Here is a 21,091-nt window from a genome sequence, read left to right on the forward strand (position 1 = left end):
AATATCATAAATAATATAAATAAAAACTTAAATGCAATAAAAAAAAAAGCTTAAATTGTTCTTTGAATCATTATGAGAATAGATTATACATTTACTTTAATAGCATGTATAGATAAGAAAATTATATTAGTAATTATCTAAAAGAAAGATCCAAACAATTTTCTTAAACCTATAATAGCATTGATTACACTTAGGGGCCGTTTGGTTGGTGGTAATGTGCAAACATTACCGCCTGTTACGTGGTAATCTTTTCACATTACCATGTTTGGATTATTGGCGGTGGTAATATTGATGGTAATCTGTGATTACTAACCTTGGAAGATTACCAAGAAACGTGGTAATCCCATTACCACCAAAATAGGTGGCTATGTTGGATTACCAAGTTGGTGGTAATCTGAAATATTTTTTGGACAAATATGCCATTTATTTAAATATAATAATTTTCATACTTTATTTGTTGGATAAAAAGATTAAATTTAAATAACATTATTTTTAGAATATGTTTAGCTTCGAAAATTTAATTTTTATCCAAAATTTTATTTTATTTTAAATTTAAACTTGAATAAAATAGTAGACACAAGGGTATTTTGGGAAATTTAGAATATTACCAAGTTTATTACCATGTAACATGAGTTTCCAACCAAACATGGTTATCATGAATTACCACAACATTCCTGGGCATATAACATTCATAATATTATTACCATGGTAATCTCGTTACGTGGTAATATATCATTACCGTGAACCAAACGGTCCCTATCAACCGCCTCACAATTTTGTATGTATTTCACTTTCTTTAAATGTTAGAACAATCAGAAAATATATTATATTTAAAATTAGTTAAAAATATAATCAATAGTTAATTATTATATTAATTTAATGACCTCATAGAATTTATCATGTGATGAGCTAATATATTGGACAATAACTTTTTGTTATACACGTCTAAAATTATATATTAAGGACCATAACTTCACAACGATAAATTTCTATTTTATTACTCTGAAAAGATGAAAAATGCAGCTCTTCTTCCAGGAGACCCAATAAATAATGAATGAATATTATTATATAATACTGCACAGGATTCGACCCTATACTCACTTGTTTAAGTGACTTTAATAAACAGCCAATTATGTTTTAAAGATATATATCTGTTACTTATTAGTTATGGAATCTTTGTAGATATCTACAACGGTGTATGATATTTGAGGACGTTTTGGTCTTTTACCCTTGTCGTAATATAATCATCATATGGAATACTATGTTGATTGTGATTGGAAGAGGCTCACACAACACAAGGATAACTTAAAGTTATCAACCTCTTCTTTGATTTGTCTTTCTTTTTTTTTTTTTTAAAAAAAAGAAAATTATAAAATAACGCCAATTTTATTTGGTCCACTTCTCAAGGGGTGGCAATGATGTGACTCTTTTTTAATCCAAGTAAAAGCCAAGGGTTATTACTACCACAAAAATCTTATCATCAATCTTCACAAGTGGCCAAATGTTATTTAATTCTTTATACCGACTTCTCCATCATTCAATATTTTACTAAATCTTTTCTATTTGAAAAATAATGAAACTCATTAAAAAAAAACCCCACACATTTCTAGAATATATGTCATTTCATTTTATTTTTCAATTTGATTCTTTTTTTAATTATTTATCTTCATAGCATATCAGTATCTTTTTTTAATGTCGTTAACACTACACCGTTTTCGTTAATCTTCCACAGAAAAAAATAATAATAAAAGAAAAAACACAATAGTTTGATATAAATTGCTAACTTCATTAATTATTAAATAATCTAAAATACTATAAAGCTAACAAATAAAATTTTAAAATTTATTTCCGAAAAGAGGTTAATTTGATAATTTATTTTATTTAAACTACTATAAAAACTAGGGGGTTTTTGGTCCAACAACACTAACTTTATTATGAAAAGCATTTAATGCAAAATATTCACTCTCCGCATTAAAAATATATTAATATAGTAGTACCAAAAGTCCATTGCGGTGAGTGCGGCCTATATTGCTTCTCATGCATGACCCTGACTATACACACACATTTATCTCATTTCCTCAAACAAAAAATATTAAAAACATATAAAGACTTCATGGTTACATAAAGCTACATGATATATATATGTGGAAATTGCCAAAAACACCTAGAAGTTTAATATCGCTAAAAACTACGATTAGTTTTGACTCTCAAAAACCCCTTCACTTTTCAGATTCGATGATTTTTTAAACCCTCCAAACATCTAATAGTGATTGATAGAATTAATTTGGAATTTTTTTGGACGAAATTGTCCCTTAGCGTGGGAAGTTTGTGCAGTGTGATGAGTTTGATTATAATGCCCTTGGGTGCTGATGAGTTTCTATTTAAAAATGAAAACTCTATTTAAAAATATGAGGTATGAGGTTACATTTTAAAAAAATGAGTTTCTATTTAAAAAAATGAGTTTTCTATTTAAAAATGAGTTTTTGGTTTTAAAAATGAGTTTTTCTGTTTAAGAAATGAGTTTTTACTGTATAAGAAATGAGGTTTCGTTTAAAAAAATGAGGTCTATGTTTAAGAAATGAGTTTTTACATTTTAAGAAATGAGGTTTTTGTTTAAAAAATGAGGTTTCTGTTTAAGAAATGAGTTTTTGTGGTGTATTTATCACCCCAAAAAACTCTTTATTCGGGATTAAATTTTGGGCAGGTGAGAGGACAAGCATCGCGACTCACAATCAGCGATCAGCGTTACAGCGAAAAAATGGGATTTCAAGTTCGAGAGAAAAAGGTGCAGACCTTTCGATGCCTTCGGCTCGACGACGAGGAGCATGCGGTCTTCCCCGAGGTCGGCGGCGAAGAAGATGAAAAGAGATGAGGTCGGCGGCGGGGAAGGCGATGAAAAAGCGAAGGCGAAGCGGCGAGATCGAACCCTCAGTCGGCGCGCTTCCTCCCTCCGTTCACATCGCGACTTAGGCAGCCCATGGATCGAGCCGGAATGATCCCTAACCCTAACCCTATTGCTATCCATATTGCGGTCTCCGCGATCGAGAATGGTTCAGATTCGAGTTCATCTCGTCTTATCCGGCGTCGCCGCGAAGACCTCACCACTCCGACGCCCGAGGAGCGTCGCAACCGGGATCGCCAGCCGATAAAGATTTCTCCTTTAAGACCCCACGGCGAGGCCACGCCGAGATCGCTCGCCCGGATCTGAGAGCTCGGCACTCAGCGTTCGGCGAGATCGTGACGATGAGATACTCGATGTCCCCTACTCGATGAGGGTCTCTGTTTAAAAAAATAAACTCTCTGTTTAAGAAATGAGTTCTCTGTTTAAGAAATGAGTTCTCTGTTTATATGCTTGTTTGTCTTTGTTTAACTATCGATGTTTACTGTTTAATATATTGCGTTTCACGTTTAAAAAGTGCTTAAATATCGTTGTTTCTATTTAAATATGTACGAGTGCTGACCTTTTCGATGCCTTCAGCTCGACGACGAGGAGCATCGCGGTCTTCCCAGAGGTCGGCGAGCGAAGAAGATGAAAGAGATGAGGTCGGCAGCGAGGGAAGGCGATGAAGGCGAAGCGAAGGCGGCGAGATCGAACCCTCGTCGGCACGCTTCCTCCCTCCGTTCTCGTCGCGACTTAGGCGCCCATGGATCGAACCCGGAATGATCCCTAACCCTAACCCTATTGCTATCCATGTTGCGGTCTCCGCGATCGAGAATGGTTCAGATTCGAGTTCGGCCCAGTCTTATCAAGCGTCGCCACTGAGAGACCTCACCACTCCGAGCCGTAGGGAGCGTCGCCATAGCCGGATCGCCCACGCCGATAAAGATTTCTCCTTTAAGACCCACGCGAGCGAGCCGCGCCGAGATCGCTCGCCCGGATCCGGAGCTCGGCCTCAGCGTTCGCGCGAGATCGATGACGATGAGATACTCGATGTACCCTACTCAGATGAGGTCTCTGTTTAAAAAAATAAGCTCTACTGTTTAAGAAATGAGTTCTCTGTTTATATGCTTGTTTGTCTTTGTTTAACTATCGATGTTTACGTTTAATATATTGCGTTTACGTTTAAAAAAGTGCTTAAATATCGTTGTTTCTATTTAAATATATACGAGTGGCCAAGATTAATTGGTTTTTATATCCGGGGATTAATTTATCACGTAAATATTTATTTTTACATTTAAATATTAATGTTTTTTTGTTTAAAAAAATGAGTTTTATGTTTAAAAAAATGAGGTTTTCGTTTAAGAAATGAGTTTTTACGTTTAAGAAATGAGTTTTTGTTTAAGAAATGAGGGTTCTGTTTAGAAATGAGTTTTTGTTTAAGAAATGAGGTTTACATTTAAGAAATGAATCTCTGTTTAAGAAATGAACTCTGTTTAAAAAAATGAAATCTCTGTTTAAAAAATGAGTACATGCAAAAGGAATCTGAAAAAGAATGAAAAAAATATGCTAGAAAGGTTTAAGAGCGATGATGGAATTTCATAATGCAGGGGGTAAAAAGGTGAAAACAATAAAAGGAAGGGTTGTCATGGGGTATGCAAAACTCACGATGCTGTTTGGGAAGTTTTGAAATTATCGAGCGTGAAATAGATAATTTTCCCTATATATATATATATATATATATGTTACATGAATGTACTAAAATTAGAATTTAAAAAAAAAAAACCTTTACACTATTTAACAAATTACGGATTTATAGTGGTCTAAAATAAAAACATCTAGAAGGTGGGCCCGACCCTTTAAGAGGATAGGATCCGCATCCGAATAGAACAAGATAAGAAAAAGCCCACCAAACTGAGGACGATATACAACATAATGACATGGACTGATTGAGATATAGCATTGTTTTAAGTGGACCCTATTTATCTTTTAAATTCTGACATAGTATGGGCCCCACTTTGGTAATATATATATATATATATATTTTTCACACGCCATATAAAACAATATATACATGAAAATCATATATTTATATATATATATATATATATATATATACATATTTATTTAGTTAGCTTTTAAACATGATGGGTGAGACATGATTTTCTAATTGATAATTTTTAAAATTATTTTTAAATTTTTGGTGGAGTGCACATTTGATTTATAAGGTTTGCAAAGATTAAATAAAAAAACTTATGAGATTTAACATAAATATAAAAAAAAGAATAAATTAAAAGGAGGGTTGATGTGATTTTAATACAATGTTTGGAGGAATATTATAATATAATGTGTCCTTAAAATTGTCGGCATTTTTTTTAAAAAAAGAATAAAATAATAATGAGAAGTAATGGGTAACATGCATTAAGATTTATAATTTGGAGATTGTTTGTCTTATTTATTTGCAAATAACTAATATATTTTATTGGGAACATTTTAATCAAAGTTTTTTATAATTTGGGTCAAAAAGAATTTATAATTTCGGCTACCACAGTTTTTTTTTAATATTTTTTAAAAAAATATTTTTAAACTCCTTATTTGAATTATAATTGTTTTAAAAATAAATATCAAAATATATTTTGTATTATTATTATGCTTATTTTAAAAAATGAAATTTATGGGTTTATTGCAATAAAAAAAGGGATTAAAACAAATTTTTTTTATTTAGAAAGCCGGCAATTGTCATTAAGGGAAGCATTAGGGTTTTACCATATATTTTTTATTGGATACACATGCACTATAAAAACATGGCCAAATAATTATGCTTTTGCTTCTTTCCTTGTCATTCACGAGTCCTTTTGTGTGATCCAATGCACTTGTTCCATTTGATTTGTAAATGAGAATAACACAATCAATGTATCACAATACTAATTATTAATAAATGTTTTTTATTAAATTTTATTAAGATTAAATATCTTAATGGTAATCTAGTTTTTTTTATTTATTTTTTAGTCAAAAATATTTTTTTTAATCATATCATAATTTGGTAATATTTTTGAATTATAGTTTTTAGGGATAAAAAATTTATAGAGTTGTGTATGCACTCAATTATTTTGTGATGTACTTCTTATCTATTTGCAAATTAAATATATGATAAAAAAAAATTGTGCTGTGATGTACTTCAAATCTTAATGTATCGATGCTATTTCTTCACATTATCAGGAAGTTATTTATGAATTAGTGTATATATATATATATATATATATCTTAATATGATTTAAATTAAATTGCAAAAATGATATTAAAAAAAATTAAATAATCCTGAAAAGCTTGGTTTATAAATGGGAATGCATGAATCAAATATGATCATATGTAAGCAATGCCATAATTAAATATAATAAGTATATGATTGTTTTGAATTAGTGATTAAGATGGAGAAGTAAAAGATTAACTTGCAAAATGGATTATTCAAATTAACTTTTTTTTGGTCAAACTAAAATTCTTTTATGGCATGTGGGTTTTATATAGTAAAGCAACATTATGTTTATCATGATAAAATTAATATTTATTAAGTATTTGATGTTAATACTCCAAGTTATTATCATTTACTGAGTCAAATAACAAATTTTGAAAAAGAAAATTTGTTTAGATATTATTTTATTGTAAAAATATTAAATTTCAATCTATACGGAGATTATATGGCAAACACTGTCTAGTATAGTGAAAAAGCATGTGGACGTGAGAGGGAAACTAAGAGTTGAATTTCTAACCATTAATACAGTAGTATTGTAGCAATATTTTGTGTTGTGCTATAAATTACTGTAGAGTACTGTTTGTTAGATTCCCATATGGAAGAAGCCGTATTCTCCACCCCTTCAAAGTTACAAAATAAGAGAGATTTATCATTATGGGGTTTTGGTCTATAATACATTATTTTGAGCGCATGTGAATGTCATCATTACTTAGTGTGTTAATTTGCTCCACATGGTAAATTTTTATAAGGTTTTTAGGTTATTGTAACTGGTGTACCATCATACATATCTGTCCATAACCTCTTTGTTAAACTGTGTTTGTCACAGTTATTAAAAAAATTATAAGTTTAATAGAGACATATTTAATTTAAAGAAGAAGGATGAGAAAAATTTTAAAATTTTGAGGTCCATATCAAGTTTGAGAGGTTCCAGAAGTAAAGATTCAAAGGACAAATCAATATGTCTATAAAACTTAATTTTGAAAACCTACAAACTTTTACAAAGTTTTGAAGATCTTTCCATGTACAAAATATAATAAAAATATATAATTTTGATGCCTATCAAAAGTTGAGAGGTTCTAGAAGTTTGATTAGATAAGATCATAAGAATAAAATTATTGTGATGGATGGTGACAAAGCAATGAATGTTTGTGGTCCTTTACTTTCCCCAACTTTCAAGAAAACTCATTGCTTCAATAAAAATAGACTTAGAAAAACAATGTATTTTTTGTTTGGAATTGCACTTCCACTTTTCCAAAGAAACTGACTTCCACTTTTTAATTTCCCCTAGTAATTTTCAATGAGTCCCATGAAGATTGATTAGTAGCAAGAATTAGTTAATTATTTCAAAAGAGGATGAGGAAGCAAAGATGTGACATTAAAATTAAGAAGGTTTTGATTTATTTGGATAAATGATTTAAAAAGTCTACTCTCAAAAGACTTTAAAGAGCATGGGAAAGCAACTTAAGTGAATGGTGTCTTGTTGACCATAATGTTAATTTCCATGGAAATCTCATCTTAGATAATGACTTCAAGGGTTGAGAATAAAGTAATAAATAAATAAATAAGATGAATATTTATTCAAAAAGATAATGTTTGTGTAAAGTTCTTTTGGAGAAGTGACCACAAAACTAAATATTAGATGATTGATAAATTTCTCATGTCAAATAAAGGTACATATGTATGTTGATTTTTTCCCCCTTGCTTTGTTATGTATAATAATAATATTAAATGGATGTGTGAATTGATTTATTTTTATCATTCAATTGATGTAATGAAGAATAAAAAACAATAATCCAATATTCACTTCATGTGTACTATATATAATATATCATGGTTTAAAAATATATATATGTATATATCTTCTAATTTTGTAAAATAAATAAAAAAAAATTGGAATTTGAAAAGTGAAGTACATAGGTCCCAAAAGTCCTTATGGAGCACATGCACAAACTTTCCTCTTTATCCTTCATTTAACATGGATTTGAACACTCAACCACTCACGGAAAATTTGTTATAAGACCTTTCCTAAATGTTATGAAATTTAGATAATAAATTCAAGAAATTGACATTAATGAGAATTTAGTTCCTTTCCTTCTCACCTTCTACTTTTATTTGTATGGACTATTTCAAAACAGAATGTTCTTTGTTTTTCCCCTCTTTTCTCAAAGAACCTTCTTAAGAAATAATGAAATACTAATTCCATTTTATATTAAGCTTTGTTAAATTTGGAATTATTCAGACAATTTGCAGGAATTACCATTGTGACACTACTAACATTATTATCATTTCAGTAATTAAGTATCACCTGCAAGTTTATCTAACAAACAGAAACATGTCAAGTTCTTGATTTCTAGCCATTCTAAAAAGACTTCAAATGATATCAAATTACTGGTTTTTCATGTTCAAAGGAAGTGCATTCATTCTGGTTCCATTGATGGTAGCAAAATGTCAAAGTTATTTCAAAGATGGAATTATTTAGTACCACTTGCTGAGCCCTCTGCCACCTTCACAGCTTCATACACTGCTGAGAAATCAAGGTCTCCAAGTCCCAGGCTTCTGGCTTTCTTAAATGCCTGTACATTGGTAAAACATCGAACATTTATTAATTCATAATATGTGCATGAGAAATGAGAAGAATAAAATGAGTTGATAAGTATTATCGACGACCTCGTTGGCAGCAGCAGCAACAGGCATTGACACTGCATTTTCATCACCAAGAGCAAGTGCTAGTCTCATATCCTTCTGCTGGTGTTTTAGAGGGAATGCCGGAGAGTAACTACTCTGTAACATAGTAGGGCCTTTCATCTTGAACATTGGATTAGCAATGCCACCCAGATCCTGTCATACAGGAAATGTGTAATATTCCAAACAGTGTGGAAAAAATTGGAGTTTGATTTGACTGAAGTAAGAAAGTTGACAAAGGAAAGAACATAAAATCAAGAAATGTTTTCTTTAAATTTTTTTGCATTCGTTTTCCATCCTGTTCTTTAAACATGTTTGGTGTTTGGTTGTTTATTGAGACATACCAGTACATCCAGAAGTGTCTGGCAGTTCAGTCCGCTTCTGTCTGCCAGACAAAGCCCCTCGGAAAAAGCATTCATCATACTGCAAAAAGAAAGAAAGAAAGAAAAATGCAAAACTTAATTTGTAACTCCAAAGTAAAAAAATCCAATCAATTGCAGAATCTCGTAGTTGATGATTTTGATACAAGCTACTATTTGTTGGATTAAACCAAAGGAAAACCATAAGTTTCAACAAAGAATTCAAGGCCTTGTGCCCCGGTACCAATGTTTACACATCTAATGAAGTATTAGTTTGAAAACTCTAACTCATAGCATAGCTTTGGCCTTAGCTAGTTTTTGATAGCTATCTCTTTGGTTCTGGTTATTACAGCATAGGACTATTGAGATCCTTTCACAAGAAACTAGTTATCAATTTGGTTCTTGTTATAAAAGCATAGGACTATAGAGATTCTTTCACAATTGAATCTCTTGAGTGAGGTTAGTATAAACTCTATGGACTTTAACATGCTATGCCTCCAAGATGACTTCCAAAATCAATTGAACAAGTACAAATAACTGATTTGCAGCATTGAGCCATCACTCATCAAGGTCCTTAATTCTAGCAAATTACTGACACTGGGTCTAATATAGTAACACGTGAGAAAAATCAATAGCATTGTGGTTGAGGCTTTGCATTCTCTTATGGTAGAACTGTTTTTGTCAGGCAATAGACGTCCCAAGAAACAAACAAAACTTGAGTAGGATTATGCAAGGTTCTGTAGCTTTTATCCCACAGAAGTTAGTGAGAGAGATACAAGTGAAAGAGCGCTATAAAGACCAGAAATTTGCGTTGTCTTGAATGTTTTGACAGCCTTTTAGAGGATTGGGTATATTGGCGGTTGCTAGAACGCAGGAGTTAGTAAATTTACCATATAATCTTCACGGAAGTTACACAATAAGAAATCTTAACAGAAAAACAAAGCAGTAGGAATGGCAAGCCATGTATCAATTTTTTACCTGCCCATAATCATGTTTACGACGAGCTTCATTTTTGCTCCATTTCCAACTTGACCTAAATAGAAAGACTTCTTTCCTAACACATCAAAGGCTGGAATAATTTCTTCGTATAATTCCTGCATTTATACCAAAAAAAAAAAAATCAAGGAGATATAATTAATGAACTAATATGATGATGAATGTATCATGCAAACTTTCTCCTAATTCCAGAAAGGTTGGAGTATTCATCGAAGGTGAGAATGAGAATGAAGAGGAAGTGATGTGTACACCCTTAAAACATCTGTAGTTCACATGGCATGTCTTAGCTCTCAGAGTTTGTTTGTAGACAATGATTTATTAATGGACAAAAATTTACAGAAGTAACCCAAAACATTAGTTTACTTTTAGACTCACAAACTAAAAGGGTATAAACAACGAAAAAATTTCTCCACATACTAAAAATGAGTATTTAGAAGGACAATACTGTTAAAGTAATTAATAGTCCCTATCATTTAATTTAGAAAAAAATGAATTTGAATATATAAATTTGGGTTTCTCATCCAATTAATTTAATTTTTTTGGCTTGAATCTGACCAAGATTATATATTTAGTTTGCATCTAACATGGTATCAAAGCTCAAAGCTTAATTTATCTGGTTTGTTTGTAACATGGCTTACCAAAATAAACTAGCATATATCACGAAGGTGTGGTAGAGTAACTAATGGTACCACAACATTAATTTGAGAAATATGGATTTGAATATAAGCTTGAGTTTTTTGTTCTATCAGCTCAAACTTTTAAGTTGAATTGGTTCAGATACTTTGCATCTAAGAAATGCAACGTGATGCTCATGGTATTCTAGCATATATATCATTTGTGCTGAGTGCACATGCTGATGATGACGAAAACATTTATAACAGGACGTAACAGAAGCAGCCAGCTTCTAGGATTTATATACAACACTCACATGACGGCATGATATGCAACAGTAATAGGATATTATACAGAACATTACAAGTTACAATACTTCACCTTCTTTCCAGCAGCAAGGATAACCAGCTGACCATCTTCAGCAGGTTTTTTACTACCAGAGACAGGGGCTTCAAGGAAATATCCACCCTTATGTTCAATTGCCTGCGGCGAGCAACCATTATAATAGATAGAATTTATAACACCATGACCATTGCTTAAGCAGCACTCGGCACAAAGCATGCTTTACGGAAATTTGATAATCATTGGATTTTTGATGAAGAAATATATAGAGTATGATCCAAGAAAACTGTGTGAAATGTATGGCCCATTTAATTCAACCACACCTGACCACCATGTCTTAAATTCTGTAATGTAAGCTTAGTTTAAATGCTAGACTAGATAAGACCACGTCTTAAATTCTGTATTGTAGGCTTAGTTTAAAACTTTAAATGCTAGGCTAAATAAGATGCAGAATTTGTTTCTAGAAATGCATGGCATGTAAATCAGCTCACCTCTTAACGACAATAAAAATTGATGAGAAAAAACAAGATACACTATTAGCATTTTATTACAGCTTCACCAACATCAGCCCACCCTTGTCCTAACAAAAACATGAAATGACAAGTGCAGATGCATTCTTGGAACAAAAAAAAGACAGACCTCACTGATCTTCAATGAAGTATCAGGATCAACGGTTGACATGTCAATGTAGCCCTTTTCCATCGCAAATTACCTCAAGAACTCCATCTTTGTCAAAAACTACCTAAAAATATCTAAGATGTTATAAGTTGAACTTCAAATCCACAAAAAGGATCATCAAAAGTAAGTCATTTACTGACAGAAAGAGCAGCACTGGGATCAGATAGCATCGCAATGGTATACTTGCACTTTTTTATTACAGCTGCTGGCGTTTCTCCAATAGATGCACCTTCTGCTGCCAACTCCTCACACTACAATCCAATATTTGAATTTTATAACATTAACAGAAACTTTTTGATGATTGAGTGATTATATAACTAGCAAAGTAAAGAACTTCAAAGTCTGAGCAAACTATTCTAGTTGAGCAAGCGCATGTAAAAAAATTTCATACCGATAAAATTGAAGAAAAATTTTAACAAGAAAAAAATGCTACTTGTTGTAGCAAGATGTTCGACAAACGCTTTCTGAAGTTCATACTCAATTCTTAGTGCCTAATGATTTGACACATGTACTATATTTATCTCCATATACATGCTTATGACTGCCATTTCATCATCACCTAATTGTCTCTACCATTAAAACTGTTAAGTTCCAATCATGGGTATTTTTCAATCATTATAATCCTGCATGGCTTTCATGATGAGGGGAAGCCTGGACAAAGAGATAGTAGTTGAGAGACTTATACACATAAGAAATGCCGCTAAATCTTCAACATAATGAGATAAAGAATATCATAATATCGAGAAAAGGATTGTTGGGTTCATATTGAAGAAGTCTAATATCAATGCTCAGTATGTATATATATATATATATGCACCGATGCATAAGAAGAATCAAAGGCATCAGAGTTATCCCAGTGGGCCTGAGAAACTGTATAGAGTAGGACAAATGGCACACTGACATCATTCACCAACATTGCACAAAGTCATACCAATATAAATCAAAAAGTAAAACTGAAATCACACAGCAAATACACAACATTAACCAACCATAATCAAATGCCCTGTCAAACAAGTGTCCAATTTGAACAAAAGTGTCTCTTTTTTTCTTAAAAAAAAATCCAAATAACAAAAAAATGCAAAATCAAACCTCAAACACACATTTGAAAAACCTACAAATAAGAAAAACCTAAGAACAAAATAGAATCAACGAGAATCACAAGTCCAGATAGCAATCATCAAACTCCATTAAAGACCTAATTAGCAGCAAGCAAAAAGGGAAAAACCAAGTAGACCTTGGAGAGTGTGCGGTTCCAGACGGTGACTTTGAAGCCATGACGAAGGAGGTTGACTGCCATGGCCTTTCCCATGATGCCCAAACCCAAGAAACCAATCTCCATCTCCTTCTTCTCCACTCTCTCAACCCTAATTTCTAGTAATCACTCACTCTAATCACTCTGCTTCTTCATCTTCCAGTCAATATAAAGAACACACAGCATCATTTTTTTATGGCTTTATTTTTTTTTCTTTATTTAGTTCAGCCAGTCAATGTTTTACACGTGTCATCTGGCCGGCCAATTGCCGGCCGGTTTGCTTTGGCCCACTCGTGTACTATGATGAATTAAATATTATTAATTGTTTCTGATGATATTCCCACCGTTACTTTCCGCTTCCCTTTTTATATAGTTAATTGATAAAAATATAATAATAACCATTTATTATTAAGGTAAAATAATATCATGATTTTATTTTTATTTTTATTTATATATATTTTTATTAGAAAGTCTCACCAGTGCGAGAGTTTCTATGGAAATCCAAAATGCAGGAGATTAAACTACTGTTGATTTGGACGTAGTTTCAAACCCAACCAAATCCATATACATTGCATTTCTAACTACTTTCAAATTCTCAAATTCAACCAAACAAACACGAGATTTTGAAGTTTTTTGTAATTACAATTACATGTAGTTTTATATCCTACCAAACAAACACACCCTTAGTTATTTTACAAAATTTAGTTATTTTTTAAAATTATCTTTAATTTATATTTTTACATTTCTCACTCATATTTAATTCTAAGAAAAAATTGAATAGAGTAATAAGGGTAATTTTGAGAAAAAATAATAAATACTTTTTACTATTAGAAATTTACAGATAAAAAGATACATGTATTTGTGACAAATAAAAGGGAACGTTGGGAGTACTTGTTACATTTTTAAAGCTTTTTTTAAATATTTTTTTGTTCATTTTTACTTGTCACACTAAAAATTTTATACAGTATTAAATATTTTTTTTTCAAATTTACACTTTAATTTAATTTATTTGTATAGTTTTTAATAAATCACAATCAACTAAACATAGTTTTAATAAAGATAATTTTAAAAAGTAATACATTTTTTTATAAAATATAAGTAACCAATTAATTTTAAATAATTTTTTAAATCAGTATAAATTAAATTAAATAATTAAATACATGTTGCAAGTAAAAAAGAGCAGGGAGTATTATCTTTAATAATTTCACTAGATGACAATAATAATAATGACATTTATAAAAAAAAATAGTAATATTTATACAAACAGTAATTAACTTGTAAATAATGTTACTTGTTTATTTTATACATCTGTAACGATTTTATAAACACAATTTTTAAAACAAAATTTTTATCAAATTGGTGCGCATGTAAACGGTAGTTTGGTGTATATAAAGACTAGCAGATTTATAAAAACATAAATTAAGAGAAATTGTAACTTGATTGTGAGGCATTGTGATGAAATGCATCAACAAAAACCAAGAGATGGAAAATAACTTAGGTTACAACCAGACATGTAATTACATAAATGTCATATAACAGTGTCAGAAAATATTTAACCAGGGATAACATCAAACTAGGAATTCAAGCATGATTCACTGTCTGATGTATCTGAGAAAGCTCATTCAGTTAAGCCATTTTTTTTTTTCTTGAGTGCAGCTATGAAAGATCCTGAGCCATTACATAACACTTATAAGAGCTCAGAAACTAATGCTTATGAGCGCGCATTCTCATTCTTCAGCAGCACTGGCAGCACTCAGATCGACGCTGAGATCAACAGTCTGTATGCATATAACAATCAAAACACGAATAAGTAATGTGTATAAATGTATAAAATACATTATTGAGGGTGGCAAAGGCCCGGTTACCTTGCCGGTGATCTGGGTGTACAGGGAAAGCACGTCCATGACCGTCGACTCAAAATGAGTTGTAGCATCATAACTCTGCAGTAGCAGAAGAATTGTCAATGGTCAGGCACCAATCTAAAGATGAGATGAGACGAGCATTGCATTAACTTACAGTCGAAATGAAACACTGATCCAAACTGGGCTCGTTGACAGGTTCAAATCTGTCATAAGTGTCAAAAAATAGTTCATCGACCGGACCAAGAAGATCAATCCCTGGCTTTAGTTCCATCTCGGGATGGTCTGTCTCAGCTTCTGTTGAGACAAACGCTATGAACTTCCCTCTTGGTGCAACATTATGGGAATAAGAACAACAGAACAGGTACCTGTTAAATAATAACAGATGGACATTGTGAACTGAAGAAAACTAAAATCTCTCTTCCCACTGACGACCTTTTAAAGTGGCAAAAGTACTCACATGTCTGACTTGCGTCCCAATTGTTTCTGGGGTAATATAACCTGTACTGAGTGAGACTCATCAGTATTAGGAATGGGATGACTCATGATGGCGATGGCTCTTGCTACTTTTCCAACCTTCTTAACCTGTTATTGGGATAAATGTTTCCAAATTATTTAATAGAGAGGTCTTCAGAAATAAGCTTGCTCAAAGAGTATAAATAATTGTTACGGCAATGAAAATCAAAGACTGACAGAGCATTATTCATTCTTAATAAGGAGAATAAGAAGGCATGCCTTGTTTGGCAAGTAGGAAGGATCACAAACAACTTTCTTGCATCGAGCAGTTTCACCATCAGATGTGACACCACAAGCCTTTCCTTCCTCATCAAATTCCACCTGGCACAAGTAGAATGCAGGGTATCTTCAGCATAACTATCTTAGATAAATATGGTCTAAGCTAAACCGAAAACATTAAATGGTATTTCAGATTTTTAACTTCATCCTTTCAAAATCTCTTAAAGTTATAGACCATACCTTGCATTCTGGTTTATTCAGCATGTATGTTCCACCATAAACTGCACTAAGGCGAGCAAAACCCTGTGATTTGACAGTGAAATTTACAAGTTTAGCAGAAAAGAATATATCAATTTTAAACTAAAGAAGAGCCGGTAATCACCTGGGGAAGCTCTCCCAATCCATATAAAGGATAAATATAAGGCGAACCTCCTTGGAAACGCAGCTAAAGACTGAGCATAAAGCTGTCAAACAAACAAACCAGCATATGTTTCGTTAGATAAGAATTTTAACTTTTTCTTTAAGTAAGGGCACGAGCATAAGATGTTTCAAAAGAGATGAAATGAGAAAGCAAGTGACAGGTTCATAGCAGAAACCAAATACCAAGTTACTAACTAATTAAAGTTAATATGTTTTCAGTGAATTCCCCATCCCCAGTTAAATAAATGAAGAAAGACTAATTCTACTTAGAATATTATAATAAGAAAAATCAATAATTAAGGAAGAAACTCTAAATGAACACAGGTAAATAAAGAAAAACTGGAAGCTGAAGTCCTTAAATCCTTTTTAAGATTTTCTTTGCCACAAAGAAGACAACGCAAAATTTTCCCTGCAGTTATCAGGATGCCCATATGTAATGAATGATTGAAGAATCGAACAAAGAAAATGGAATGGAACAGGACCAGAAATAAGTTTAAATTTTAACTCTAGTTGATCATGCTCACAGCAATAAGTAGTACCTGCATCCTTTTCACGGTGTCTAGAGCGGGTCGACTTAAGTACCGATCATCTCTATGGAGCGCCAATGCATGCCCAATAAAATCAATTGTGTTATCATCCAAACCATATTTCCTGTCCAACAAAAATAATAAGCATCTTAGAGCAATAGATATTCAAGCATACTGTTTTATTTGCTAGTGAAAGACTCTCCCCAAGGCCATGTTGTTATCATGCACATGCATGCACCTAATGCTATTTTCTAATATATTCTCCAAATAGAGTTCACATTTTTAGTACAAAATTGCATAAAATTTCTCACTTTTCCATTTTGACAAAATGAATCTTTGCTGCAAGGACAAGAGCAATGAATACAGGGTTACTGAACCCAGACACAATTTGAAAATAACCAAATGCTCATCATGTACAATTTGAGAAAATGTTAGATCTTTTAGTGAGAATAGAAAATACTTTGCATCCATGTCATCTTGTACTTGACTTCATGAGGTTCTCTTTCTGAACTTATGAATCAAGCAACCTAAATTCCAAACATGCTGGAAAAACCAGAATTTTAGCTTGTACAGAAGACATGAATGAATACACAGGTAAATTTTATGTCATTCGCTGAGATGAAGAGCAGAAGAACATCAAAAGAGAACAATTTCTAGAAAACATATCTGAGTTACTAATTCAGTAAGCACATGCATGTTTCTGAGTAACATTAGTCTGTATAAATGAGAAGGCAATGAAGAGCGTACTCAATAAGCGCTTTTGTTGTCACTCTTGTTAGGTCTAATCCTTCATGTGTTCTTGGATCATTTTCAACATAATTTTGGACATATATGAAAAATTTTCGTGCACGTCGCTTTTCAAATAAGCCCATAAGTGGAGATTTTAGTGCCTCCATATCAGTAGCAGGAACCTTGTGAATCTATTACACCAAAAAAAAGGTGAAACTTTAAAGGTTATTGAAGCCAAGTAATAATACCAAAAAATCTACCAATGAAGCTGATAAAACATAACAAAAACCACTAACCAAGAATAAATTAAGCTACCTTTCCCTTGTTAAAGACATAGCTTCCATCCACAGCTTTGAAGCTTAGGTACTTTGTCACATCTGTATGGATGAGTACACGAACCAAGATACCATTTGCCATCATGAACTAACCAGAAAAACATTGTTTAGTAATGCCAATATTAGAAGTATTTACAACCATATATGCCAGCATCAGCGAAAGGAAAATTTAAGCATTAGAGAAATTGGGAGGAGTGCAGGAATCCATACACTCAGTTGCATGGAAATACACAAAGAATAAACCAAGATAAAGACCTGCAAGGTCCTAATAACTATGACACTGGGAGGATTGCAGGAACAATACAAGTTCTGTTTGCACTAGCTTCACACATCCAATGCTATGACACAAGTAAATGAGAAAGATTTTCTCAGTGTTGCTGCTGTTGCAATATAGGAACATAAAATATGAAATTAAACAACTTAAACCTTGGGGATCATGTCGACATTGTAATCTCTGCTGGAACCCAGATGAGCTGGGGGCTTATCATTTCCTCTGAACTTTTTCCAGAGCTACACAAAAGGATAAGCCAGAATCATATTCATAGAGCAGCGAAGAGAAAGAAGATATTAAAAATCAACATCTTTTATATCTAGTGCTTCAAAGTTTGCATAAAACCAATACATAATAGGCACTTCAAACTCAAGAAGTAACAAAGGAAGATAGTTTCTGAAATAGTTTTCCTGTACCACTGAAAATCAAGTTATTTCACTGCGCCATTCATGGCGGTGAATCTTTCAACATGCATCAATTTTGTGAGCATTGAAGATATTAAAACATTTTAAATTCTTGCCTGGATAAGGTTGAGAGAAGTTGACTCCCCTCCATAGTAATCATTCCTGTCCATGTGCAGAACCTGAGACAGCCAAGAAAAGGATAAGTTAGAAATCGACAACACCCCGCCACTTTATCATATGTAAAATTTCCATTTTAAATAAATCTTGTTTGAGTAAGAGCCAAAATTAACCGTTTTTCTAGTTCAAGGAGCATTCTGACAAAGTAGGTACCAAAGCCAGTAGAATGAAGACAATACATGTCATCATCACGTTGAATATGTAAAGACCAGTTGCAACCAAAGTGCTACCAAGATACATGGAACAATCACCAAAATAAATTCAAGTTGGTTTAAAATTGATGATCACTATTCTACAACGTATCAAAGAGGAATCTATCAGAATCCATTAGCCTCTGACAAGAATTACAAAAATCACAATGAAAAGAGCAAAGTGAAGCTACGAAGTACCATAAAGTTAAAACTTTGCATAAACCTTCAAGCGGTAAGGAAAAATTTTATTGAAAAATTATATGGAAAAAACACAAGAGGACAAGATATGAACAGAGTTAAATGCTAATTCAAGCATCAAATGGATCCAACCACAAATACCCATTTCTAAAAACACTAATTCCTTACAAAATTCATTGAAGAAAACAAATAATTACTCCATTAAATGCAGAAAGTACTATACAAAGATAACCAAGTCCACAACAGTTCCAAGATACAATCTTCACCAATTAATTCAGTGATCCACAGTCCACTCCACAAGATCAGCAGAGAAACCAAAAAGAAAAAAAAGGGGAAAAGTACCAAATTAACCAAGGACATCCAAATCGATCAACCGAAACCAAATCACCAATCAGCCATAAAATCCAGACCCGGTTAATTCATAAGAAATCTAACGCAACTAGAAACAAGATGATCGTAAAGAAATCCAACCAAATATCCAAAATTAAACCCCAAAACGAAAACAGAACACAAGAGAAACGAGAAAGGACCTTGAGACCATCAACAGAGAGAAGGCCGCTAAGAATGCACTCCTTGAGGCCGGTGCCAAGCACGATGACATCGTATTCTTCATCCATGGCGAAATCGAGCGAGATGGAAAGAGAGAGAGAGTGGAAAGAGATTGGCGAGAGCTTGGGAGTCCAAAAGACGTTTCCTTGTGAGATGGGAATTGGAATCCAATTATTAATGAAAGACTAAAATCAATAGTGTGTCTTACTGTTCACACCCGTTTTAGTTTTTGACATAGATTTTTACTAATGAACCCCTTGATAAATATGGAAATTGTATTTTTCTTTCTCGCATGCCCCTGCTAATTGCCAAAATTAATCCTTCTCCGTTAGGCCTCTACAAAAGTCATATTTGTTTATTTATATAAATGGCATGGCTTTTTGGTTATATCAAATTTAAGAAGTTGGCTTTACTACATAAAGTGGAAGCGCTAAATATCACTAAGGAGTCACGGGGCTTAATGATATTGGAATCTCATCAAGAGCAGAACCTTTTGGAGAAACTTGAAGAGATTCTTAAACAAAAGGAGATTTACTTGAGGCAAAGGTCTAGACTACAATGGCGAAAGGAAGGTGATGAAAACTCAAAATTTTTTCAGATGGTGGCGAACGGACGTAAAAACCGGAATTTTATTCCTAGCATTTGACACGATGGTGTTTATTTTATGACCTCTGTGAAATTGGCAAAATTTTCGCTTCACATTTTCAACAGTAGTTCGAGCTTAAGCGGGCTTCAAGATTTAGGGTGGACTTTTAGAAGCTTTTGAAGAATAAGTGACAGGTTGACCTATCTCATCTTGAACAGTTGTTCACATTAGAGGAAATCAAGAGTGCAGTGTTTGACTTGGGAGGGGACAAAGCCCTATGAGTAGATGGTTTTCCCTTACAATTTTTTAAGCAATTTTGGGATACAATCAAGGTGGACCTTATGAGGCTTTGTGAGGATTTTTATTTTGGGAAAGCCAACTAGAGATGATCAAATGGGACTAGTATTGCCCTCATTCTCAAAATTGACACACCGGAGTTACCAGGGGACTATCGGCCCATCAGTTTAATTAATTTCTCTCTGAAAAATTCTTTTTAAACTGCTGGTGACCCAGCTGAGCAAGGTTTTGAATGATCATGTAGATTCTGACCAGTCTGCATTTTTGAAAGGATGATGCATCTTGGATAATATTGCCACTGCTGAAGAGTTGATTTTCAACATTCATAAGTGTAGACTACCGGGACATATTTTGAAGGTGGACTTCGCGAAGGCCTTTGATTTGGTAGATTGGGAGTTCCATTTTGATCTCCTAAAAGCTAGAGGATTCGGCTATAGATGGTTGGGATGGATTCATAATATCTTGATCTCTTCAAATGCAAATATTCTTGTGAATGGATCTCCAAATGGCTACATTCGTTATCATCGAGGGTTCAGACAAGGAGACTTATTATCGCCTATGTTGGTTTGTCTTAGCTACGGATGTTCTAAGCTCGATGTTCTCACACGTGTTGAGATCTAAGGTCTTGGTCAGTGCCCCCATTGGTGAGTTTGGAACAAAGTGCAATCTACACTATGCTGACGATTTATTAGTCTTGACCACGGGAAGGTCTTGAAGACCTTAGGATTGTGAAGCTGATTTTGCATTTGTTTGAAGGCATGTCT

General features: G+C 32.9%; 2 protein-coding genes across 2 annotated transcripts; both read right to left on the reverse strand.

Moving 5' to 3' along the window:
* Nucleotides 1–8,475: 8,475 nt before the first annotated feature.
* Nucleotides 8,476–13,214, reverse strand: LOC120270917 (glyoxylate/succinic semialdehyde reductase 1-like). The gene is given in 9 exon segments (XM_039277997.1): nucleotides 8,476–8,701; nucleotides 8,796–8,966; nucleotides 9,155–9,233; nucleotides 10,148–10,263; nucleotides 11,159–11,260; nucleotides 11,759–11,815; nucleotides 11,817–11,861; nucleotides 11,938–12,048; nucleotides 13,032–13,214. Coding segments are annotated over 9 exon segments (888 nt in total). The 5' UTR covers nucleotides 13,137–13,214; the 3' UTR covers nucleotides 8,476–8,599.
* Nucleotides 13,215–14,452: 1,238 nt separating this feature from the next.
* On the reverse strand, nucleotides 14,453–19,613 carry LOC120270581 (guanosine nucleotide diphosphate dissociation inhibitor 1-like). Its single transcript, XM_039277635.1, is given in 14 exon segments — nucleotides 14,453–14,827; nucleotides 14,915–14,989; nucleotides 15,066–15,276; nucleotides 15,369–15,493; nucleotides 15,644–15,745; nucleotides 15,884–15,946; nucleotides 16,026–16,085; nucleotides 16,087–16,107; nucleotides 16,603–16,714; nucleotides 17,338–17,510; nucleotides 17,635–17,742; nucleotides 18,081–18,164; nucleotides 18,446–18,508; nucleotides 19,426–19,613. Coding segments are annotated over 14 exon segments (1,335 nt in total). The 5' UTR covers nucleotides 19,513–19,613; the 3' UTR covers nucleotides 14,453–14,776.
* Between the last annotated feature and the right edge of the window lie 1,478 nt (nucleotides 19,614–21,091).

This window comes from Dioscorea cayenensis, chromosome 10 (assembly GCF_009730915.1).
Source record: "Dioscorea cayenensis subsp. rotundata cultivar TDr96_F1 chromosome 10, TDr96_F1_v2_PseudoChromosome.rev07_lg8_w22 25.fasta, whole genome shotgun sequence".
NCBI lineage: Eukaryota > Viridiplantae > Streptophyta > Magnoliopsida > Dioscoreales > Dioscoreaceae > Dioscorea > Dioscorea cayenensis.